At 37.3% G+C, this 24,242-nt stretch overlaps 3 protein-coding genes across 5 annotated transcripts; 2 read left to right on the forward strand and 1 right to left on the reverse strand.

Annotated features, from left to right (window-relative positions):
• Positions 1-541: 541 nt before the first annotated feature.
• TRPV3 (transient receptor potential cation channel subfamily V member 3) lies at positions 542-12,891 on the forward strand. Of its 2 annotated transcripts, none has more exons than XM_019622025.2 (16): positions 542-672; positions 2,175-2,261; positions 2,616-2,773; positions 3,442-3,618; positions 3,720-3,860; positions 4,298-4,578; positions 5,314-5,490; positions 5,583-5,741; positions 6,080-6,181; positions 6,324-6,397; positions 7,237-7,402; positions 7,906-7,972; positions 8,356-8,627; positions 9,087-9,199; positions 9,783-9,853; positions 10,749-12,891. In XM_019622025.2, exons 1-16 carry the CDS (start codon positions 557-559, stop codon positions 10,841-10,843), a joined length of 2,256 nt encoding a protein of 751 aa, XP_019477570.1. In that variant the 5' UTR covers positions 542-556; the 3' UTR covers positions 10,844-12,891. The 2 variants fall into 2 exon arrangements, with proteins under 2 accessions (XP_019477570.1, XP_010720382.2); XM_010722080.3 differs by having other exon boundaries at positions 12,039-12,891.
• A 191-nt stretch (positions 12,892-13,082) lies between these two features.
• On the reverse strand, positions 13,083-21,065 carry ASPA (aspartoacylase). 2 transcript variants are annotated; one of them, XM_010722078.3, is made up of 7 exons: positions 20,962-21,065; positions 19,143-19,405; positions 17,419-17,614; positions 16,346-16,439; positions 15,611-15,718; positions 14,575-14,684; positions 13,083-14,034 (listed from the first exon to the last, which is right to left on the reverse strand). In XM_010722078.3, the coding sequence occupies exons 1-7, from the start codon at positions 21,019-21,021 to the stop codon at positions 13,822-13,824; spliced, it is 1,044 nt and encodes a 347-aa protein (XP_010720380.1). In that variant the 5' UTR covers positions 21,022-21,065; the 3' UTR covers positions 13,083-13,821. The 2 variants fall into 2 exon arrangements, with proteins under 2 accessions (XP_010720380.1, XP_019477571.1); XM_019622026.2 differs by lacking the exon at positions 20,962-21,065 and adding an exon at positions 20,036-20,133.
• Positions 21,066-21,737: 672 nt separating this feature from the next.
• On the forward strand, positions 21,738-24,199 carry LOC109370683 (spermatogenesis-associated protein 22-like). The gene is made up of 6 exons (XM_031556495.1): positions 21,738-21,928; positions 22,410-22,502; positions 22,856-22,978; positions 23,659-23,713; positions 23,861-23,953; positions 24,031-24,199. The coding sequence occupies exons 2-6, from the start codon at positions 22,460-22,462 to the stop codon at positions 24,197-24,199; spliced, it is 483 nt and encodes a 160-aa protein (XP_031412355.1). The 5' UTR covers positions 21,738-21,928; positions 22,410-22,459.
• Positions 24,200-24,242: the final 43 nt, after the last annotated feature.

Here is a 24,242-nt window from a genome sequence, read left to right on the forward strand (position 1 = left end):
TGTCCCACCACGTCTCCGTGATCGCGATGAGATCATGACCTTGCGACCGCACGCAGAACTCCAGCTCTTCCTGTTTATTCCCCATGCTACGCGCATTAGTATACAGGCACTTAAGAGAAGCAGCATCCCTCCACCTCTCTCCAAGCCTTTGAACTCCACTGTCTCCACCCATCAAGTCCTGTTTGGAGCCTCGAACTGGCCCCTCAGTCCCAGCGGTCGTCATTTTGTCCCCCTCCCCCTTCATACATTCATTCATTCATAGAAGTCCGATGTGAGGCTCCTTTTAGGCTGCTGGTGTTGATGTTCAGACATGTCAGGATCTGATGTTGTGCCTTCTAAAAAATATCTTGGGATCTTTTGCCCACCTGCCAACATGGAAGTGCTTAACTGATGGTAGAGGCTTGGATACTTCCAGGGAAAAGTAGACAGCATCCTGTTAGACAGGTGTGATGCCAGAAAATATTAATTGTCAGTGTTGTTCCAGGTACTTACGTGTAGTGAATTCTATATCTTATGGTTGAATTTGATTTTTTTACTAACAACTTTTCAATGCAATATGTTCAACAGTTCACATTTTTTTCTGGAGATTGAAGGTTTTGAAGGCAATGCAACTCCAAATAATACATCTCCCCCTGTGTTTTCAAAACCAATGGATTCGAATATTCGTCCATGGTAAGTTATCAGTGCATATACATTAGTCATACTGCAAGTATATCTATTTCATTTTCAGCAGCTACTCCTTCTTCCTCCTTAGAGCTAAAATTTCACACGGTTTTACATAGATTTTGATCACTTCAAAGACAGAATTCTGTTGGAGGTCAATTGTTGCTGGATTATTTATCTGTATGTTCTGCTATCATTTACACTGAATAAATCAGGCCTCAAATATGAATAAATTTTAAATCAATGCTATCTTTTCCTTCCGAAGCATATGCTGTTTGTGATAGATGAGGACAAACTCCATGCACCCAATTTTCTAATGTGAAAACAACAGCTTAATTTAGCAAGCCATATTCCCAGCTCTGTGTGCTCGCTCTGTTTTTCATTAACAACAAACCAGCATGAAAATGTTGAGTCTGAGATATTTAAAGCAGTTATTTATGCTGAATGAGTAGAGAAAAATTATGAGTGGGTAGAATGCACCAGATATTTAAAAACTGGAATGGTACTGAAAGCCAGAATTATGAATTAGGGAAATATGAATCAAATCTAGAATAAGCTCAGAATTACCAAATGTTTTTGTGTCTAATAGGGGACTGGTCAGCTTTCTGGAATTGTTGGCAGTTTTATTGTTGTATCAGAGGAAAAGTACCCAGATTTTCCCTTCTCATTCAGGAACAAACCTGCATGAGACACATATGCACTTTGTCACTGGATTTTCTGCAGAGAAGTGATGGACTGAATAAGAATGTACCCTGAGCTTCTAGCTTTGTTTCAAATAAATATCTGCAGAGCAGTGTTGAATCCTTGCATTCTGTCCTTACATCCATCTTGTCAATAACTAATAGTCCAGGCTCCCTAAGTTATTAACCTGTGAGAGTTCATCAAATCCAAATCCCATAGTAAACAAAAATACAAGTGAGAAAAATTACTATCAATCAACTCTTATGTCAGATCTGTTTTTAGGAATGTCTAGAAATGGCATACAGAAATTACAAAATACCAATGCCACTGAGGTCCTTTAAATTTATTACCTAAATATGCATATAGGGCCCAGGCTTTACTTTCTTTTAGCTGAAATTTCCATTACATTCAGCTGCAAGATGTTCTTGAGTTGCCAACAGTGTACTGTGTAGTAAATCTTTAAATCACATTCATTGTGTGCAATCCATGCAAGATCACTACTTAAACACTTGTTTTGTGGCAGATGACAAATTAAGTGTGTGAGGAAGGCAGACTGTACGTTTTCAAGGTGCAACATTGAAGATGTTGCACAAACACTGAAGAAAAAACTCCAATAGGTTCAAGATCTCAAATGAAATAATGTAGAAAAACATAAAATAGGCTTCTTTCCTCAGGATTTTTTAAATGTAATAAAATCCTGTGGATCTCTTCCTTTTTGCCACTCCTTTGGCAATAGACAATCCTAGTACTGACTGGTTCTTTATGTAGTTTGACAAAATGTTTTCCAATATCTGCCCGTCTTAACAGTTGTGCTTTTCTCATTTCTACAGTGCATCTGCAAATGGGGAAGACATGGATTCCCCACAGTCTCTTCAGGATGATGTGACTGAATATAGTCCTAATGTAGACAGTTGTTGGTGAGTGGAGATGGGAAGTATTTCTTAATGCATTTTCTACACGTTAAGTCTATAATAGGGTAGATATTATCAATTATGCCTGCCTTTTTTTTTTTCCCAGAAATGAGGCATATATACCTTTCTGAATATTCAGTAATTAAACTCAGAAATAACTCTAAGTTTTGCTTTTCAATAGCACTTTCTTAGCAAATAAGTAATGTACAGAAACATATTGAGAGATCCATACCGGGACACCTGTATGGAAATGGGACAAGTCAATGTAGTCTGGTGCAAGTAATTGTATTTCTTTTTCCTCGTATGTAGAAAATAAAGTAAACTGACTCAGCAATTCCATTATTATTTTTGATCATTCAGTGCTAACATAGCACAAGGACCTGAGCAGACAAGAGCCCCAAAGAAGCTGAAGAAATACCTGTTTCGGGCAGTATCTGAGGGGAATATTGAAGAACTGCAAGGTCTGCTTGCAGAGCTGAAGGAGAGATCAAATGTTTGTAGAAACACGACTGTGCCAGGTAAGCTGTGGAGTTGTCTGAAGGAAGACTCTTACCTCTTCTGGCAGTGCATGCGTATTCTACTAGGAAGTACCTCAGTGCAGCAGCAACTCGTGTGTGAATCTGAATCATTTGTTTGCAATCAAATGGATGTAATTTCTTATTTCTAAATGAAAGCATATTCAATCAGCTGCTTTCTTGCTGCCTCTGAAGCAACACTGGGGAGTATTTGTCTCTTATTTATGTTACCCTGTGGATCTAGTGCACTGTGTTCCCACAGCCATACCTGAGCTACCTTCTGCAGTACAAGACTCAAAGCTGATGTCTCTGTCCTTACTACAGTCACTCTGGTTGTGGCATAGTCACTGTTTGTGATGTGCGTAGCATGGTAGAGCAGGCAGAGAAGAAAAGAAGAGAATTTGGATTTGTCTGGAGTTACTGTGTTGGTGGGATAGCTGGAAAAGAAAGCAAGCACACTGGCTGTCTTCTTAACCACTACCACATCTCTGTATCATCTCACAAAATACACATAGCTCAAATATAGAGTGACTGGGTAACTGTTTATCAAATAATTTCTTTTCATATTTATCCCTCAGGCTCTGCTCCAAATAAAAGATTCAAGCTGTTTTCCATTAACTTTATAAATAATGATGGCTGCCGTGATCTAATCCCAAAATTTACTCTTTCAGATTATCTAATGAAAAAATTCACAGCTTCAGATACTGGGAAAACTTGTCTGATGAAAGCTCTACTGAACATAAACAACAACACAAATGAGATAGTGAATATACTACTATCCTTTGCAGAAGAAAATGGTATTTTGGAGAGGTTTATCAATGCAGCATACACAGAAGAGGCATATAAAGGTACTGCCATCTGATCCATTTTGAGGCATGTAGCTAAATATGTCATCAGTAATTGTAGCATCATAAGATTTCACACTAAATACCTGTGTCTGCTGTTTCAGGCCAGACAGCTCTAAATATTGCCATTGAAAGAAGACAGTTTGAAATCACTCAGACTCTTATAGAAAAAGGAGCTGATGTCAATGCTCACGCCCAGGGTATTTTCTTTAATCCCAAATATAAACATGAAGGCTTTTATTTTGGTAAGTAGAAATGGGATTTCTGCAACAGTTAGGAAGGAATACCCAGACAAGTAAGACAGTACAGAAAGCAGGCAAGTGTGGATCATTGCTGTCACTGAACCTAGACTAAGAAAGTTGTATCACAGGACAGAAAAATGGTACAGTACCTCTTATAAAGAGATTTGCTAGAGTCCAATGTATTATTAACACTCAGATATATTTGTAAGACAATTGTCAAATGCTGAATGGCAAATGAAGTGACACAAACTTGAACTTGAAGATTTTCTCCAAATGTTTTTGTGAATATTAAGTTTTTCTAAACCAGGAGCTAAACTAAAAATAATCTATACTGATACATGCTTTTAAATATGAAGATGTTTAATACAATCATTCCTATAAGATCAGTTTGATTGCTTATAATAAGAAATGAACACATGTTGCATGTTATGATTTTATAGGTGAAACTGCACTGGCTTTAGCTGCATGTACCAATCAGCCAGATATAATTGAGCTGTTAATGGACAACACCAGGACCAACATTGCTTCTCAGGATTCCAGAGGGAATAATATCCTACACGCATTAGTTACTGTTGCAGAGGACTTTAAAACTCAGAATGACTTTGTAATCAGAATGTACGATATGATTTTGTTGAAAAGTAAAGACAGAAATTTGGAAAAAGTGAAGAACAAGGAGGGTTTAACACCACTACAATTAGCTGCAAAAACTGGGAAGTTAGAGGTGGGTATTATCTCAGTAGTATCTAAGAGAATTTAAGTATGGAGAAAGCATCAAGACCAACCATGTACTCAGATGTTAGTGCTCTAGAATGTAGTTCTCCATGCTTGCTATGCTGTACTGTATACCAGTGTTATACCAGTATACCACTGAGCTAATAGGGTTCAAAATGTAAGCAATGTTCCTTCTACCCTCCAAGGTTTTCCTCTAAGAATATCTCTCTGTAGAAAATATATATATATACTATTAAAAACAGCCTTTCAAACCTTTCTGTTGTACAGAAACTCAGAAATATTCATTTATTACAAAACTACTCTTAGACAATACAAAATCTTCAAATCATTTTAGAAGACTTTCCAGAACTGCTCTGCTCTGCTGCTGTTGCATTTGTTCCTCATAGATCATCTGTGTATATGTGGTAATGAGTTGACAATGTGATGATTTAGAGAGTCGCTGGTCAAGTTATAAATGTGAACACCTGGAAAATTATGCTTTCATTCTTTAGAAAAATATCTCTTTGTCAGAAAATCCAGAGACATTAAGAACACTGTATTTACTTATTGGAAGTTTGTGGTCTCTAACAGCACTTACTTAATGACAGAATTATGAATGTATTAAATTACACTACTGTAACAAAGATGAGAATTACAAGGTATTGGTTTTAACAAGTGTGTATGTATACTTTCTCAGTTCCCTGAAGAATGCATTTGGTAACCAACGATTCTGCTCATGTTTTAGGTTCTGAAATACATCCTCAGCAGAGAGATAAGAGATAAACCCAACAGAAGCCTGTCAAGAAAATTCACAGACTGGGCTTATGGTCCCGTCCAATCTTCTCTTTATGATTTGACAGAACTAGATACCACTGCAGACAATTCAGTATTGGAAATTATTGTCTACAACACGAATATCGGTGTAAGTTGCCTATTCATACAATGCACACATATCTCAGTTTTCTTACAAGTGGAAATTTCAGATCTTAGTAGATTTTTTTCTTCTTTCCACAGAATCGTCACGAAATGCTGACATTAGAGCCTCTTAATTCACTCCTGCGAATGAAATGGAAGAGATTTGCACGACACATGCTTTTTATGTCATGTTGCTTTTATTTTCTGTACAACGTAACTCTGACATTAGTTTCCTACCACAGGCCTAATGAAAATGAAGTGAGTACAGTAACTTAACTTTAACACGTTTTACTGCTTTGAAATGCAGTAGTATTTTCTGGTTTATTTTTAAAATGCTGGCAAATAAAAATAAAAAAGTGCCCCAAAATGTATCAGAATATCAGACTATATGGAGACCAGGCTCTCCCACATCAAGTTTTCTTACTTAGAAGGAGGAGGAATAGAAGTTACTTGCGAAAGTAACCCGAAAACTACATAACACAAAGGCAGACAGTTAAATTGGTTACCCAGAGAGCTACATACATGAGGCTTCCACTTCCTTTGCCTTTTACCCTTCAGATATGGAACTCAGTCTTTCATGTTGGCTTGTCTTGCAGGCTCCACCTTATCCACTGGCTCTGACACGTGGTGTGGGATGGCTGCAGTTATCAGGACAGGTGATGGTTATGTTAGGAGCCATATTTTTAGCCATAAAAGAGGTGAGACTTTTAAATAACAAATAGATACAAAGAGATATTTCTATAGAAGATTAACTTCAGATGCATGATTTTGAAAGACTGATCTTGACCCCTGCTTTCTCTTACTTCCATTTCTGTGTTTTTTCTTTATCTCATGATGTAGAGTGTAGCCATCTTTCTGCTTAGGCCCTCAGACCTGCAGTCAATTCTTTCTGATGCGTGGTTCCACTTTGCATTGTAAGTCTGTCATGCATACATTTTATACACTATGTATCTAATCCATGGTTGCAGGGAATAATTCCTTGAGCAGATGCACGATTTTCTTTAGATTATCAATTTTCAGGGAGATAGATGTAATTTTCCATGCAGCTTTTCCTTAGCACATGGGAATGCTTTCACTGGTCAATTATAATACTGGGAATTGATGTGTACTGTTTTTCAGAAAGTGCAGTACTGTCTTTTATCTCTTTCACATGCTTCATCTCTTCATGCTGTATATAGACAAATACATTTAAGAAACCTGGTTAATAAATTAAATCTAGTTTTCAACTCTTCCTGGAAGAAAATACAGCATAAAGCTGGTTCAGCTGGCTAGTGGCAGTAGCCCATCAGCTGGTCTTCAAAAAGCACAGAGGATTTCCTCTCCTTTCTAGAATAAGATCATATATCAATAAAAACAGGTAGCTTAACTCTACAGCCATTCTAATATCAGTCTTGTGCTGCCAGAGTCTGGTCTGCATCCTATGGGAATGCACTGCGTGTTCTCTGTGTTCTCCTTGCAGAGAGGCTCATGGAAACTCTATTGATTCCAAATATCTCTGTTAACAAAATCACTGAACTGCTGTCCAGGGGAGAAGAGTTTATTTAAAGTAAGCTTTAATAAGGATAGCCATTATATATTAACATACCTAGATTTTAACTCATTTACTTTATTGTTAAATTATTTTGGTTATGTTCGTAGGGGAGAATGGAAAGCAATATGAAGCCTAAGAAGCAATTGTTTTCTTATATTTCCATGATGCTATTGGTTTTGTGCTAGTAATTTCCCTTTTACATACGTGTGTTTTTTTTAACAGTTTTATACAAGCTATGCTTGTGATCTTCTCTGTCTTTTTGTACTTGTTTTCCTACAAAGAACACCTCGTGTGTCTTGTTTTGGCAATGGCCCTGGGATGGGCTAATATGCTCTATTTCACCAGAGGTTTCCAGTCCATGGGAATTTACAGTGTTATGATTCAAAAGGCAAGTATTTAATTTTTTTACCTGGTGCTTGCTTATCTATACAATCCTAATGAAGCATGTGCAACAATTCACGTGTATAATTCATATCGAATTTTCTTTTTTTTTTTATTCTGCTGAAATATAATATATAAAATCTGCCCTATGACCTCAATAGCAGAAATTAGCTTATATCTTAAAAGTCAAGATTTTATTTTATCAAATACACGAGTAGTTTGTGGAGTTTTTTCAGCTAAAAGAGTTCTGCTATTTAATTGTATCACATACTATAATACCTGTGTTGTGCACTTACTTAAGTGCACAACTTATCAGGCTCTCATTCACAAGATTAGAAAAAAACCTCTGACCTAAGTTTCCTCTGGGTTTCCCATAGAGGCTGCAGTCACTTTGCCTAGTGAGAATGATCTGATGCAGTAGTGTGCATCACACCTGTATCCCTGCAGATACATAAGAATAAAACCAGTTCTCAATTTTAATTTCTGATGAATATTCAATTTAATTTTTAGGTCATCCTGAACGATGTGATAAAATTTTTAGTTGTCTATATCGTGTTTTTGCTGGGATTTGGCGTAGGTAAATATCACTGGAGAAAAGCACTGATGCTCTGTGTGAGTAAAAATTTTGGCATTCTTATGACTAAGAACCCTGTTATCATGATGAGAGCTCATGTTGGGGTGTCTCCTGGAAATTAAAAAGCCCTGTTTAGAGATTTAAACTCTGCCTAGAGACTATGTGAACAGATAAGTAATTTGGCTCTTGCTCAATTGCTTGCAATTTCATTTGGATGTGGGCTGTTTCTGCTTCCTCTTGGTTACCTGTCATCTAGCTGCTGCTGTGTACGTTGCTGGGTAGCTGTAGCTCTTTATTATGTAGTGCATCTTGAATTCTTTAGATTAAAATGCAATGTATACATGAAGCATTATTGTGATAAAAATTGTCTCATGCTTTTTTCTCAGCTCTTGCTGCATTGATTGAAACTTGCCAAAATGGTGGTGAATGCCATTCCAACAGCAGCCTGGGACCTGTTCTGATGGATCTTTTTAAGCTCACCTTAGGTCTGGGTGATCTGGAGATCCAGCAAAATTCCAAGTATCCTGTGCTATTTCTTCTGCTCCTCATAACTTATGTTGTGTTGACTTTTGTCCTTCTCTTGAACATGCTGATTGCATTAATGGGAGAAACAGTGGAAGATATTTCTAAAGAGAGTGAGCACATCTGGAAACTCCAGGTTTGTTTGTGGTCAGCTTGCTTAATGAAGTATAGAAGCATTGGTCAGGTCTTCTAAGCTGTAGCTTTTGTCACTTATCGTACTGATAGAAGGGGATGGGTGTTAACAATGAGAATCTCTATTTGCATGTATGTACAAATAATGAAAATCTGTAGGTTTATTGCAAGAGTATCCTAATAACTTCACAATTAACAGCTAAAGACAATCTTATGTGTCAGATTTTCAACCTCATGCACTGTCCCTATGTATCTCTGTGACTTTAATTCCCCTGGGTGTGCCACCAGGAAGGTGTGTTTCATAGTCTGACCAAGAAATCTGCAACATGTTATTTACTTCTGTTTCTGTCTCTGTTGATCATGGATGGTGGATGAAGGATGTGACATAACTCCGTGTATGCTACAAAGTCAGAAGATTCTGAATATGATTAACCACATTCCTGTTACTGTTCATTGTTAATAGAGAGCCAGAACCATTTTGGAATTTGAAAAATTCTTACCAAAATCTTTGAGGAAAAAATTCCAACTGGGAGAGAGGTGTAAAGTGGCTGAAAATGACACAAGAGTCTGCTTAAGGTAAAGTCTGAATATTGTGCTATTCTGTTCTATGTGCCTCTTCAAGGTTATTTCTCCTCAAAAGACTCTTTAAATATTTTATACATTTTGGCAAATTATTTCCTGCTTTTAACAGAAAAGGTTTTTTGTGTTAGCAATTTTTAATAAGAAAACAGATTTTGAGGCTCAGGAATGTTTTTAATGTACAAGTATAAGCTCTTATTGCAGGAGATGTCATTTTTATCATAATCACCTCCAAATGTTAGCTTAAAAGAAACTATATTTAGAATTGACTGCTAATTGATATGATTATCATATTGAAGATAATGTTATTGTGCTGTTTAATGAAAAATACTCTTCTGTGTAATGTGAGTCTGTGCTCATAATGTGTGAAACTGCAAAATGATCTGAGTACTGTTCCCATCTGCATATGATGCATAACACTGCAAAAGGCACTCACTGCAGTACTTCCCAGTACTATTAGGGCAGGTGCTGATGGCAAACCACGGCAATCCCAGGGAGTGAGAAAATAAAAGGGGAAGTGCAACTGTGTAGCTGGGAGATAATGTACACTAATGACTCAATTTATGTACAATGTAAACAGGATTAATGAAGTGAGATGGACTGAGTGGAAAACACATGTTTCGTTTATTAATGAAGATCCAGGGCCAACAGGTACTGCTTAGCTTTACACCACCTTATTTATGAAATCCCTTTTCCTTAGAAATCCTTTGATGTAATTTTCTACCTTTAAGAATGTAAATGTGCGTAACCTAGATATACAACTCCTCTACTTACTGTTAGGGAAACTCATGGCTAAAGTGAAAGGGGTCCTAAACCATTTGGAGAGAGGTTTAGCTACAACTCTTCTTATTTATTCCTCAGCATTGAAACATGATGGGTGTAGCTGATTTATTTTTCTCTAAGCAGTTATTCTTGATCAAAATTTTACATTCTCTTATGGCATTTGAATGGCATAAGGCTGAATAACTTCTTAACAGACAGCATATTTTGTTCTGGAAAAAGTATTGCAAAGCACATTGATTTACTCCTTGAGTCATTACGCATGGCATTGCAAGGTGTGGCAAGAAATCAGACTGATTCTACTAACAAAAGTGTGGTTTGCTGTATTTCAGCCCTACAACATTCCTGTTTGTTTGGGATGTGTATTGGATGACAAATTGGTCCTTGTGAATGTTAACCAGGAAATTCAAGACAGCCATTGGCTGAGAGTATTGGAAGTGTCATAGAGACATGACTGAACTCAGAGGTGTCAGATGTCCTTCTAGCAGCAGGCGTCAGAGTTTACGACGGGGCATGTGAGGATCTGAGATGTGTTTTGAAGTTTGCTCTTTAGTCAGTTAGCATTTCTACTGTGGAGTAGAATTTTTTTGGTAATAAAGAAGACAGGCAGTAAGAAAACGTTTGGTATAAGATATGGTAGCAAACTGACAACTTGCTGTTTAAATAAATGTGTGTTATTTTAACATAAATTAGATGTGCAAAAGCTTGATCTCATAAATACAGTTTCTACCATATCCTGTTTTGTTTATAATGCATTTTCTTGCAGATCCAAGCAAAGTTCAAGATAATTCAAGAACTAATAGCAAAAACACCTTGAATACGTTTGAAGAAATGGATGATTTGCCTGAAACTTCTCTTTAGTTGTTCTGTGTTTGATATGTAGATGTTTGGAAAGTTAAAAGCATCAGCGGCTGATGTTGGGAGGTTTTTTGTTATTTTGGACAGCTGTAGCCAGCTGGAGCACAGACATTCAGTGATGTGGTCTGGTGACTTGAACCCATTTAATCAGGGCAGCTAAGCTACAGTAAAATGGACTATTGCTCTGTTCAGTTTTAAGCTTGAAAACTGCTGCTGTCCAAGTTCGTATGCCTGCTGAAACTTGACTCTAGACTGCTGAAAGAAGTGTCAAATGTGAGATACTTCTTCCTTTTGTGGAAAATTAAGATCTTTGGGATCCTGATCTGCTGTCTGTTGTTTTGGAATCTTTAACTCCTGGGCAATATTTTGTACACTGAAAAAACCTCTTGTCGTAGTGAAAAGAAAGGCATTTCAATAGGTCTGCTAAATGAAGTCTGTTATTTTGAAATAGCGACGTTCTGAGAACATTTGCAACTTTTTGTTTTGCTTGTCAGTGTTATTGGGGGCTTATCCTGCAAGCTGCAGAAAGCCTCTGTGTCAAACTGCCTCTTTGGGTCTCCTTAGCTTTGTGATCTGTCTTCCTGTGTGTGATGCCTGCAATGTAACGTGCACTTCACTGATTTTTATTCATTATTCATACCTTCCCATAAAATGATGGGGCAGAAACATAATTCATGATGGGGAATATTTGTGAGAGTTTTTTTAAGTCAGTGTTTTTATTTTTCCAATTGCTACGTGGCTTTTCCACACTTGTGCATCTTGTTGTGTAAAAACTACTCTGTTAGAAGATTTCAGGTTTAATTAATTTCTAATTTCAACTACTTCAGGAAAATTAGAATTTCTTCCCACAGAAAGAAAATAAATGAAATACAGTGCAATTGCAGACTTTTTATTTTATTTATTTATTTTTATTCAGAGGACTGTGTAATGCATTTCTTTAGCACTCCTTATTTCATTACTTGTGATGGCCTACTATTATAAATTTTTTTGTTGTTGTTGTTTTCAATTTTATCTGTGTATGTCTTAAAAAATGTGCTCTGTGTACCTTCAGATTTCAATTAATTCACATCTTCCCTGTCCTGGGTTTTCTTCATATGTGTGTTCCTCTGGTGCCTGTTTTAAAGGTGCTACTTAGGAAACACTCAGGTAAATTCAGTTCTGTTTGAATGATAATGTGAATTGCATTGAATTCTTACAGCTAAGCCTGAAGCGCGCAAACTGACCCCAAAGACTTTCTTAACACAGAAGAGAGCATGAGTGAACTCTGCAGCAGAAAGGACAGTGCAAAGCAGTTTGCAGGGATGGTGAACACGGTTCTCTCTACCAACTCATCTTCTGTAGATGCCCTATCCTGTGTTTGCTACCATGCATGGCCTGGATGGATGGGATCGAACTGAAATCTTCAGTTACTTTTTTTAGAGTGCATAGGAATTATAGAGGAAGGACGTTCATGAGTGCCAATAGTTTGACCTCCTCAGTAGGATATGTGAGTATGAGAAGAAAAATCCCTTTCTTCCCGGAATCTTTCATCTCTGCTGGTTAATTTTGCATTGGAACTCCCAACAAAGAACATTGCCATAGGACTACACCATTCTGCTTGGACTCTTTAAGTGCCAGTTTTTGTACCAAAAAAATACCTCATCACATGTACTCAGGAACCAGGAAGAAAACCTGTCTGCACTGTATTCCATATTGCTACGGATGGACTTGTCACTGAAAACAGGTTCAGATGTCTCTGTACTGTACTGAGGTCACTCTGTAGGCACAGCCATAAACAGAGAAGGCACCAAGAAATGTAAGGAATGTTCCTTAACCACATTCAGGTACAAAGCTATGTGATAAAACGGAGGAAGGAGGCAGGGGTTATTTTATGTGAAAGTCATTCAGTGAGGAAATACCCTGCTTTCTGCCACAGAGTCCTGCCAGAACACACATCAAGCATCTCTTATCTCAAGGCTTCTATCAAGAACACTATAATGACTGCAGCAGATCAATCTGTAATTTTTATTCAATATTTATCTGAATATAAAGAAATAAAACATGTAATTCAATAAGCATCTTCTTTGTCCTGTATCTTTACTTTATTGCTATAGAGTTACACAAAGGAAGCTAAAAAGATTTTGGCTTAGTACTCTTCAAAGTAGATATTTTTGGGGGGTTATGTGGATGATGAATCTTTCAGTAAGCAACTAATTATTGAGTGCTTTCTGAATGTATTCACTGGATATGCACTTTTTTTCCCCCCAGAATATGGCTTCAGTATCTTTCAGACTACTGGAAACTTCTTAAATTCAACCCTTTTTGTCTTTAAAAGATAAATTGGGAACAGTTTAATTAATCTTGTAATAATTTCAATTTAAACATAATTTATTTTAGTGTATTTCTTCCTTGGAAATCATGTTCTTAGATTATTCTTCTTAAGCACAAAAGCAAAACAAACCCTAAGGCGTCCACTTCTGGGCAGCAGGCATTAATAACATACACATCCCCTCTCTGTGTTTCTTTCCTTCTCTCTTGTTTCCTTTGTCTCACATTTTATATGGCTCAGCTGAACAATTAATTTATAAATGGTTGATTACTGGATGTTTCTGCTTACCAAGTTAAAGTGTTGTCATTTTAATATCATTTAGCTGGGTGATAAAGTTTTACTTTCCATGTAATTCTGGATAGATGCTTTATTGCTACTCATCAGCATATGTGGTACGTTGTCTAATCCTTTTATATAGCATGAACTATCAAACTTCATAAAAATAATCTTTGTATCTATAGTGATCTATTAAAACAAGTAAATAGAAGCCATAATTAGCATTATGATGCTATCTTATTACAATATATTTCACATTAAAAGTTCTCAAAATGTTAATTAAATTACATTTTTAAATTAGATTCTGAATTTATTAAGCCTGTGAATAACCTCTGAATTATACTGGATTTCACAGAGAAAAAAAGCACTTCTTGTATGGAAAATCTGTCGTGAGCTTTTAAGAGGTGTTCTGATCTACGACTGAGGATCTGATGTGTTCTGCAGTGAGTTCCATTTTAATTGTTTTTACAAAAGCTTGTTTCTTTTCATAATACGCAGCTTCATTAATAAATGTTGGATAGACTGTACAGTCCCCTTTATATGCAATTACTTCTCCATCAAGAGTCAAAAATAGAGGATCACCATTGTTCAGTGGCTGCCAATCTTGATCCTTAGATAAAGAAAATAAATAGAATACATTTACTTTCATTTTTTCTTAAAAACTTTCTAAAGGTGATTTCTAAATTTATGCTCAATAATTATTTTCCCTGTAGCTTATGGCAAAAGCTTTTAAAATCATTGCTTTTAATTTTCATTACATAATTTCAGGATTTTGGCACTCATTTTCAGGCTTGCATAGAATTCACTGGTGAAGTTGAACTAAAAGGAAAATGCATACGCTCACAATTAATTAAAAACAGACTTTTACTTCAGAATTCAGCATTAGATCTACATTTTAGAATATAAGCAATCCTACTGTCTTCAGTTTTGGATTCAAAAATGATGTCACGTTCAGTGATTCCCAAATCAGTTCCTGAAATACTGTATGACCTCAGTGATGGAGCTTACTATGGGGAAGGTCTGAAGTATTTGGTAAACCCATTAGCAATAGTCTCATTATAAATATCTTATTTACTATATACTATAATGTAGCAGAAGCAAAACAGGAGCACTTAAAAATGGTGCAGATGGAAGCTACTATATAATTTACCTGCAGCTTAGGGTGAATAATAGCAATAACTTCATCATTTTTATTCCTGGGATAATCTACTTTCTCCATTATTTTATAAACCTCAATTGTACATGGTGGAAATTCTTTTCCTAGAAAGAATAAATGCAATTTAATGTCAGAATGAACAACTGCTTGTTAGAGAGCACAATGCATTCCTAATTCACTGCAGAATAGCTTAAATTATTAGGTTGTACACTGTCAACATTTACACGCTGGTGATTAGCTCATACATCATAAAAATGTGTAGATCCACGTCTTTCTTTCCCTAGATCCAAGCTGTAGAAAGATGATCTTGTCATGTATTGCATTTTGTTGCATTTGAAGCCCTGATCTAAATTAGATCAGTGGTGCTAGATGTGGCTTTTCACTGTATACTTAGGAAGATTTATTCTGTAGATGAGTAAGTTAGCAGAAGGCTGTGTTTGGTACTGCTGTGTAACGTGGATGATGTTGGTGCTGTTTAATCTTTACCATTCCAGCACAGTAACGTAGATTCTGGAACACACAGCTAAATTCTTTTCCTTCTACAGCCAAACAGAACTTACTGACAAAAGTAATCCAAAAGAATTTTCAACACCTATTTTTGTCAGTCTGTACCTTTGCCACTGCACAGATAAAAACAATATCTTACAAAATTTCTTGATGATAATTTGAAATAATGCGCAGCAGGCATGTAAATGGAACACTTTTTAATTTACGTATGCAGTATTCTCAGTGTACATACTACTGCAGAAATAGTTAGCTGCTATTTTCTGATTCTCAAAGCAATTTTAAAATCAAGTGTACTTATAGAGTTTTTGAGTAATGTCCTCAGAGCTGCCTAAAGAAGCCATAGCAGGAATTGTTCTGACCTCCTCATGCCACACTTGGGTGATCTGGAGAGGCTGCCCACCCCTGCATCCCCGCAGTGTTACCTGTTTAGCAGCAGAGAGCTGCAGAACAACCTGCTTTTGGAAAAAACACTCTTGAAATAACGCACTGACATGAGGCAGGGAGCTTGCATTACTTACTCTACCTTCATTAAAAAGGTGAACAAAATCAAGGCCATGTTTGACAATCTTCCTCATTTTGTCCAAAATATCAGCTCTAACAACACCTTGTGGCTGAGGCCCCACCTCCACACCTGTTCACAGATGAGGGAGATTATTAAAACAGCTGTAATATAGCACGCTTCGATTATACAGGAAAAATACATGTCTGATTGTGTCTGAGTTTTATCGTTAAGACAGATTTTAATCTACAGTCCTGTTATTTGGAAGGCAGATAGAAATGTAGCTCATGAGTAAGGATCAGTTCAAAGATCCGTATAACCATTTCTGAGTGTGCCTCCAGGATGTGAGAGTCACTCTGTATGCTCTTTTCCCTCACTCTTTTTCTCATCTTTTCTTTCCATGGTGCCTTTTAGAGAACTCATGAAAAGCAATTTTTTTTTTTTCTCCCTGCCTGTGATTACGGTTTTGTTTCTATAAATGTAACCACTGACAACTTTCATGCACAATGTCATTTTCTCCTTTACTACATATTTTCTATTCCCCTTCCTGGCTAGCATCCAATGCTTTGTATGCCAAATGACAGATCAGTGCTCTTTAGATGAGAAAATCATAAACATCTGATTCTGTAAATGCATTGTCAAACAAACAGCAATTAGTGATCAGAGCACTCTGTAAAATGTAATGAACTGATCTGGAAACAGACATATTTTTAGATAATTTCTGATAGATAAAAAATGCTGTTTATCTTTCATATTTACCAACAGGATGTTTTGCTACAGATCGGGTTGTTGCATATTTCAAGTTAGGATGTTCAATCAGCAGAACAGGAACGCGCTCTGGAGCCAAAGCATTCTGTGGAGATTGTTTTAAAATGGTTTTGTTATGCAAATATTTTAAAATGTTGCGCCACAAAAAGACTACTGATGCAGAAGTGATTTACACAATGTGTTCAATATGTTGCCTTTATTTCATGGTGCTCAAAGAAGTAGGACATCTTTAGAAAACACACAAAGCTCTGTTTGTTGGTCTCCTTTCCATTAACTCTTGCCAGGCTCGGTCCAATGAACTTAGCTGTCTCCTAATATAAATGAACTCAGTTCTGTTCCTAAATTGCTAACAGGAAGAGAAAACTACTCAACGGTGCTGCAGAATTTATAATCTAAATACTTTAAAGCAGATTTCTAGGCAGATCTTTTTTCTTGTTGTTATATTTACATTATCTTGTGAAGATTGTGAATTAAGCCTTTTCTTTTTTCACCTCTTCTTTTTTTTTTTTTTGACAAAGAATCCTATTGGAGATCTCTTTTCCAATTGCTCATTTTCTGCAAACCTCACTCTGCCATTATTTATCAGCTCCAGGAGCAGCAGAATCAAACAGGATTCAAAGACACATTGCTGTTCCTATAAATAGTGATGAAGGGAACATTTGTCATTACTTAATTCCGTTACTTTTTCCATGTCCTTATTTCATAAAATTAATGTCTAACTATTTAGCATGTGTGACCCAAATTTATCCCAGTTCCTGACAGATCAATGTGGAAGCAGATTAAACTACATTTATTTTCATAGATGTTATTCTAAGCATTGTTCCCTGCCCATCAATCTTACTACAGTCGTTTTAATACATGAAGATTATGATGAGTTGAAATCTGAATTACCTGATATTATAATCAAATTATTAATTAGCTCTGATTTTAAAAAAGCATCGGTGATTATATATTTAAAACAGTTTTGCTGAATAAAAAATAGAATATTTGAAGAAATGACATAATATATAGTCATACACTGCAAACAGTAATCTGTTTTAATAGTTCATTTAAAGTAGTTTTACCTTGATATAATGACACATTTGAATTGTAAAGTCATCCCTGGAGTTCTCAAGAATAAGGGTACCACCCATGTTAGCAGTGGTGTTGTGAAGGTCAAAAATAAGGTCATAGGCATCATCACTACCTTTTGGACCAAATATATGGTTGATTTCCTGAGCCCTTCTCACTTCATATGGAATATCTTCCACCACTGTCTGTCTGTTAATATTAGTACAAACAAATCAATCAGCTCATTTCATGACTTTACATTCAACAAAATATCTGCATCCTTTTCTTTCACTTTACTTCCATAACTGCCCATTACATTAGCTGGCTTAAAACGTGATGTTTGTGCTGGAACAAAGTAAATGATTGTTAGTGGAAAACACTGCTATGTATCTTGTGCAGAAAGGTATTACATTTTTTTAACCCAATTTTTGCAATAGGCTTCGTACTTCTCTTATTTATTTGCATTTACTTCTAATACATGCATCTCAGCATTTCTCTCTGTGCAAAAAACTAACTCAATATTTATCAACAACTTCAGCCACCCTCAAGCCTGAGTTCAGCCTCTACTGAAGGGGTATTCTGATACGGGTTCATGCCCTTTTACCTTGGACCTCATTTACAAGTTCTTTCATAACACGTTCTCATGTTCTGCTCAGATTTTCTTACAGTCTGTTGATTCTAAGCCTCTTGAACCTTAAAGAAGATTTTGCCACCTCAAATGCCTTCCTCTAAAGTTTTAATGCTTCCAGTCTCAGGTACCAGACTAGCCTGAACTGGCATGTAAGAAATGGTCTGAGATCATTGGCTTCCTGTCTGTAGAGGGAACGTGTAAGTAAGCAATGAAAGAATGGTCTTAACACTTCTGTGTTAAACAGTCTGTCCATCTTACATATAATATCTAACAACAAAATTATTAGATGAAAAGCCAGGTGAGAAGGCATTCAGGGTAAGAATAACCATGATTACAAAATAAACGTGACACCTATTTCTCTCACTAATATTCACTTTTACAATTAAGGCTTTTCTGATACTTAATTATCCTTTCAGCTTGCAGCTATACCGGTCATTAAAAAATGTTGTTTCATACAACAAAGCACACCTCTGGTATAGATGTCTCAAAAGCAGAGAAACATAAAATCCCATTAAAACGTAAACTCAATTACCACTGTACAGCAATTATAGATTTCATTTCTTCTAAAATAAGGAGACAGATAAATTACTGAATTTTGCCATTTTGCCATAGAATGCTTTATTTCTAGCTTATAATTTCAAGTTTTTTGTCTTTTATCCCGTCTGACCGTAATTAAATACACTTCCCACCTTGCATGTCACCTTTTATATACTGAAGTCTACATCTAAATTGCTTTGTGTTTTCATATTTCATAACTGTATTCAGAAGAGCTCCAAGGCTGAATTGCACAAGAAGGCATGAGAAATAGTGACTTTGCAACTCCAAACAGCAGCTTAAGTTTACACAAGCTCAGCTATCCTCATACAGATTTAAAATACTCTGTTTAGGTGTTATGTGTTGGTTTGAGGCTCGTTCTACCAGCAAGTTTTAAAATGAAACAAGACACACAATTTGTTCTTTTTGGGTAAAAGGTCAGTAATTTCAGTTATGTGACTGCCTGGATAACACAGAAGTGGAACCTGCATCAATGTTTTAATCTGGAAAGGAAGTTCTTGGCAGTTTTAAAAAACAGAAAATTAAAACAACAGAAAGTACAACTATTCTTACCCAAGATTATCAGGGTCAAAAACACGGTTCAGATCACAGTCAATGTATCTAGTACACTTCTTCACAGCTCTTGGGTTGGTGAGAAATGGTTTCACTTCCATTCCTGCTCTTTGAATCTCAGCTCCATTCTCTTGCCAGTGCTTGACCAAAAATATCCCTGATAACTCATTGCCATGAGTTCCTCCAAAGATAGCAACCCTTCTTACTGGAGGTTTTGGAACAACAGAACAGGAAGTCATGCTTTTCAGCAGCTTTAAGAATTGCTGAAAGCAAAAGAAAACAATAGTGAAGTAAAGCTCGTATCTCTGGAAAAGAAATATATTTTTCTTTTAATAGGAAATTCTTTATGTCTGTTTAGGTCAGACGGGAATGAAAGAGAATTAACATTTCTCTAAGTTTCAGATTCCGGTTGCAAGGCGGGGCGTTGCTGGTCCGACTCTCCTCCCTCCCCAGGAGCCCTCCCTTCATTTCCCATATTTAGTAATCCTCCCACTCTGTTACTGTACTGTTACACAATTCAAATATTAACTTCTCCAGACATTCTCTATTAATATATGAGCTGTAGGTAGATACTCTGCTGATGAAAGTGTGAAAAAACTTGCAAACTCGTTGTAACAAGTCTGTTCGTGTAAGCTTTAAGTTACAAAAACATTACAGTACGTATGAGCAGAATGATTTAAAGTGAGTAAAAACAGTAAAATATGAATCATATCTTTGCTCTAGATCAGAGATCAGCACATAATGCTGAGACATGAAGTGCTTTCATCTAAAAAAGCACGAACAGCTGAGTTCCTCAAAGCACGCTGTCTTGTATGACCTTTGTTTCAGACTATCAGAACAGTGCTTGGAAGGAACAACAGCTGAAATTAAAGTGCAGCATAGCTACAGTTTACCTAGCATTCCTGGCTCTAGACGTGTCTTGGGATCTGCTAACACCGACCTGTATGACACTGGAACAACTTAATGATGACTCTTCCCATTTCTGCAGCCCCTTACAAAAAAAGGGAAATCAAAGCAGATCACAATGGGACAAAAGTTGTGTTCTTCCCTGAAAGAAACTTAGCCAAGGACTTCTGCCAGTTCAGAAAGCATTCCAATGGGTTTTCAGAATGGAAACTCAAGCTAAACAGCAGCCATAACTCCTGTTATGAGGACTGAAATGTTTAGATTAAAAAACAAACAGTTTTACTGATATTAATGACAGAATTGTTCAAAATTGGCCTCCAGCACACAATATAAACATAAAAATGTTACACTGTAAGAGAATAAGGAACATTTATTGAACAATTCAGTTTAATAAGAATATACCCCAGTGACAGTGTTTGGTGAGGGTCCGCGGAGGGTCTCAAAACCCAGGTTGATGATCTGTATAAAAACAGAGCCAAACATAGGGTTTATCCACCCAATTTCTACCAGGAACACATTTCCTACAAATGCTGCTCTCTACATTGCAACGTATGCCGAGTGCTTGCTAAACCTCACAGTGAGTTAATAGATGGAGTGTTCACTTAAGTCAGCTGTACTCCTGTTGTACTTTAGGCTGTCAGCTATTCAGTCATGGTAAGTAATGTATTAAACAAAGCAGCAGAGCTGTGCTGTACAGCACCAGACAGTCTGCACCGTCCTTTGACCCCAGTCCTTCAGCAAAGGTGCCATGTGCACGCCGTCACAAGGAACAGCCCATGCTCCGAGCCGTGCTCTGTTGAATTTAAACACCACAGCAGTTTGAAGAGTAAACTATCTCTATCCTGCACTGCCAGCAGGGATCGGTGGTCATTCCTCACAAAAAGCCAAAGCAGAGACAGCGCTGTGCACTTACCTCACTTAGCATGCAAGCAGTTTGTCTCCTGAGCGCTCTGCTAGGGCAGACACAGCGCATTTCAAACACGAGGCTTGGAACCAAAGCTATGGAGGCTCCTTTTATACCCTTGGAGCAAAGTAACTTGCGGACAGCGTTTAACTCCTGGGCTGCCAGCACATCATGGGAGCACGTGGCACAGATGCAGAAATGTTCTCCCTTTTCTACATGCTGGAAACCATTCCCGTTTTCCTGTGCTTGGCCAATGCTTAATTATGCAGGAACATATTTGGTTTATTAAGAATTCAGCACTGATTTTGTATACTGCTTTATTTGCACTGAACGTTTTGACTTAGTTTATTACCGAGAAGTGGAAAATATAGTGCTTATTAATGACAGCACCACACAGTGCAGAGTTTTTTATTATTCCCTCCTTTCTCCTGAGGTGACCTGACCTAAAAACTCAGGAGCACTCCAAAGCTAGCGATTTAGGAATTGATCTGCCTACGAGCTACAATTCAACATGGAAGCCCATCAGCCGCTGCCGTAACACCTCATGAAGCCACACAGCCGCCCCACAGGGGGCGATGAGCTCCTACCCGGGCTGCTCACTGGCGCCCTCTCGCGGCCACCGGCGGCTGCAGCGCTATAGCGCAGGGCGCGTCCCACCCCTTCCCGCCCTTTTCTCACCTCGCACCTGAGTGAGGGTGGGGCAGGTTGGACCGTTATTTTTGGCGGGCTGCTGCTCGATTCTGTCCCCTCAGTGTGTGGGGAGGCGGTTTGGTTTGTAGGTGAGGATGCTGCTGTGTGTGAAGCAGTGCACAGGTTTAGCCTGGTGTCTCCTGTTTCTTCTTTTTTGTTTTACTTTTCCTTGCATGTTTTAGCTCAGGGCTGTGCTTTGCTCACCTTCAAGAGGAAGAAGAATAAAGCCATGCAGAAAAGCAATCTTACGTAATGCAAAAATTGGCTTTAAGGGCTGCAGCATCAGGTGTGAGAGGTTTCATTTTACAAGTGCATTATTTGCTAACATCCATGAGGCTTTATAGCACTTGCAGTGCATTTTAATTACAAATCAGGCGGCAGCGACGAGCTGGGAGCTGCTGCAGTTGTCACAGTGCAGTTAATGTGCATTGCAGAATTAAAGAGTAAACTGATTCCATGCCCTTGAGTGTGCTTTTAAATTCAGCAGTAAATTCAGTATTATTATTGCATGCCAAGAACTTAGGGAATGTGACTTTTGCTTCAATGATGAATATTTTGGGCTACCGACCTGCTAATTGAATGCTGCTTGGAATCCCTGTGAGCCTGTTAAATTCAGCACAAATCCTCACGTGTTTTAAGTTTGTCTGAAGTGATGCATGCAACAGGTTAAACAAAGCATTGAGACAAACTGCCGTAAAGTTGCATGTAATTTGAATGTGTTTACAGCATTAATTAGCTCACTTTCCCTTTGCCTACCTTACATGCAGTGAATACGGAGTAACCGATAAAGCGTTGGCTATTAAAGCACAGCACAGTCATGAAAAGGAGTTCAGCTGATGCTTCAACCCGCAGCACAGCAGGTATTATCCATTCTTTTGCACTTTACAGCTTATTCATTGTTGTGCTTATATCCTGGAGCCCATTTCCCAAGTAGACTTGTATGGATTTCTATGTTACTACAGCACAGCGTAAAGTTTTGGAGGCATGGGGCTGGTAATGAAGTAATACATGTATCTCACGGACTAATTTGCAGGATGAAGGGCTCAGCCCTGTGAGGGGCTGGGCTATGCTATGCTACATGCTTATGAACTACAATTTCCATGGGTAATGTAAATAAAATAATTGGTAGACAATTGCTATTTACATACTTTAAGTATAGAGTGCATATGCTTCTAGTGCTGGTGTGGTGTTATCATGTGAATTTTAATTTTAGGTTGTTTGCCTGTGCCTCTCTTCAATCAGAAAAAGAGACCCAGGCAGCCCCTCACCTCAAATCCTCTTAAGAATGAGCCAGGTTCCAGTTTTGTGACTCATGACTCTTCTTCCTCATCACTGGGTAATTAAGATGCGTATATTTTTGATGGATATATCCAATTAAATGTTAATTTTATTCTTGTATTAAACGAGATATTGTCCTTATCAAGACCTATATGCATCCTTTATATTTATTTCTGAGAAGTCCATTGTTTAAAACATGTCCTCCAGGAAGTTTCTTTCTGTGCTATACAATGAGCTTTTTTCCTCCCTGCCTAGAGGGAGGTCAATGCTTTGTGTGCTACAGAATGAAGTAGCACTGGCATTTAAATAGTCTCTTGGATTTCTGACCTTTTGTTTTCAGTTGATTTCAATCAAAATTCAAGCCCAGTATTACAAGAAGAAACACTTACAAGATGTCTTTCTTGTAATTGAGAAGAGAACTTTTATTCTTCGAATTGTACTTGGAAAGTGTTGCAGTATTCAATCATTATTATTTTTCTTGCATTTTTCTTGTAACAAAAATGTGTCTGTGCTAGTAAGAAAGCAGTATCTAGAAAAGCAATCTACTTGCTAGAATTTGCCTTATAATTACAGATATTAGAAAAAAAAGCACATTCTCTTCTTTTTTTTCCTTTCCTTCCTCCCCCTCCTGAGACTATTTGTGGAACATTAGTTAGGGTGGAAGCTCTAAGTAGACTTGCTACCTTTCCATCTTTTCCCTTTGTATCCATACTCAATCTCTTGTCTTTTGGGAATCAGGCTGGGGAGCTGCAAACCCAGAAGTCGATGAACTACAGAATGCAGCAAACAATGGGTATGTATGTTGTACTACTTGTTCTAGATCTGTTTTTATTTGGGCACTATCAATTTGTTTCACAAACTATGAACTATCCGCCTGTCTGAAAAATAAAGCTGCTACTGTGTCACTGATTTTTTTTTTTTAACTTATCTTTGAAAACAGAGCAGATGATCACATGGCTCCTTCCCCTATGAAATCACCAAACGCATTAAAGTCTAATTTAGTCAAAGCTGGAAGAAACTTGTATGCCTACAGGTTAGTAAAACTTTAAATTTTATTATCTTTAACCAACTTTATTCTTATGTGAGAGTACATCTCATTGTATATTCTAGTGGCATTCAGGAACACCCTTTTAATTTCCAGGTAATCGCTGCAGTCCTTAGTAATTACATTCTGCTTATGAGCCAAAAAGAACTGAAATGGAACATCAATTCCAGTGTACCTAAACCTAATTCAGAAGGATTTAAGCAAGTGTGTAATGGCTGCCCTGTATATGGATAAATTTAATTGTATGTTCTTTGAATCTAAAGAGGCACCAGATTTT

The sequence above is a fragment of the Meleagris gallopavo genome, chromosome 21 (genome assembly GCF_000146605.3).
Source record: "Meleagris gallopavo isolate NT-WF06-2002-E0010 breed Aviagen turkey brand Nicholas breeding stock chromosome 21, Turkey_5.1, whole genome shotgun sequence".
Lineage (NCBI taxonomy): Eukaryota > Metazoa > Chordata > Aves > Galliformes > Phasianidae > Meleagris > Meleagris gallopavo.

Coding starts and splice junctions, on each gene's coding strand:
- TRPV3 (XM_019622025.2), top strand. CDS start 557: ATGTTCAACAGTTCACATTTTTTTCTGGAGATTGAAGGTTTTGAAGGC. Junction 4,579..5,313: donor CAAAAACTGGGAAGTTAGAG/GTGGGTATTATC, acceptor CTCATGTTTTAG/GTTCTGAAATACATCCTCAG. Junction 7,403..7,905: donor ACAGTGTTATGATTCAAAAG/GCAAGTATTTAA, acceptor TTTAATTTTTAG/GTCATCCTGAACGATGTGAT.
- ASPA (XM_010722078.3), bottom strand. CDS start 21,021: ATGCGCTGTGTCTGCCCTAGCAGAGCGCTCAGGAGACAAACTGCTTGC. Junction 15,719..16,345: donor TGTAGCAAAACATCCTGTTG/GTAAATATGAAA, acceptor ATCTGTGAACAG/GTGTGGAGGTGGGGCCTCAG. Junction 14,685..15,610: donor TGTTCACCTTTTTAATGAAG/GTAGAGTAAGTA, acceptor TATTCTTTCTAG/GAAAAGAATTTCCACCATGT.
- LOC109370683 (XM_031556495.1), top strand. CDS start 22,460: ATGAAAAGGAGTTCAGCTGATGCTTCAACCCGCAGCACAGCAG. Junction 22,979..23,658: donor CTCTTCTTCCTCATCACTGG/GTAATTAAGATG, acceptor TTTGGGAATCAG/GCTGGGGAGCTGCAAACCCA. Junction 23,954..24,030: donor AGAAACTTGTATGCCTACAG/GTTAGTAAAACT, acceptor TGTATATTCTAG/TGGCATTCAGGAACACCCTT.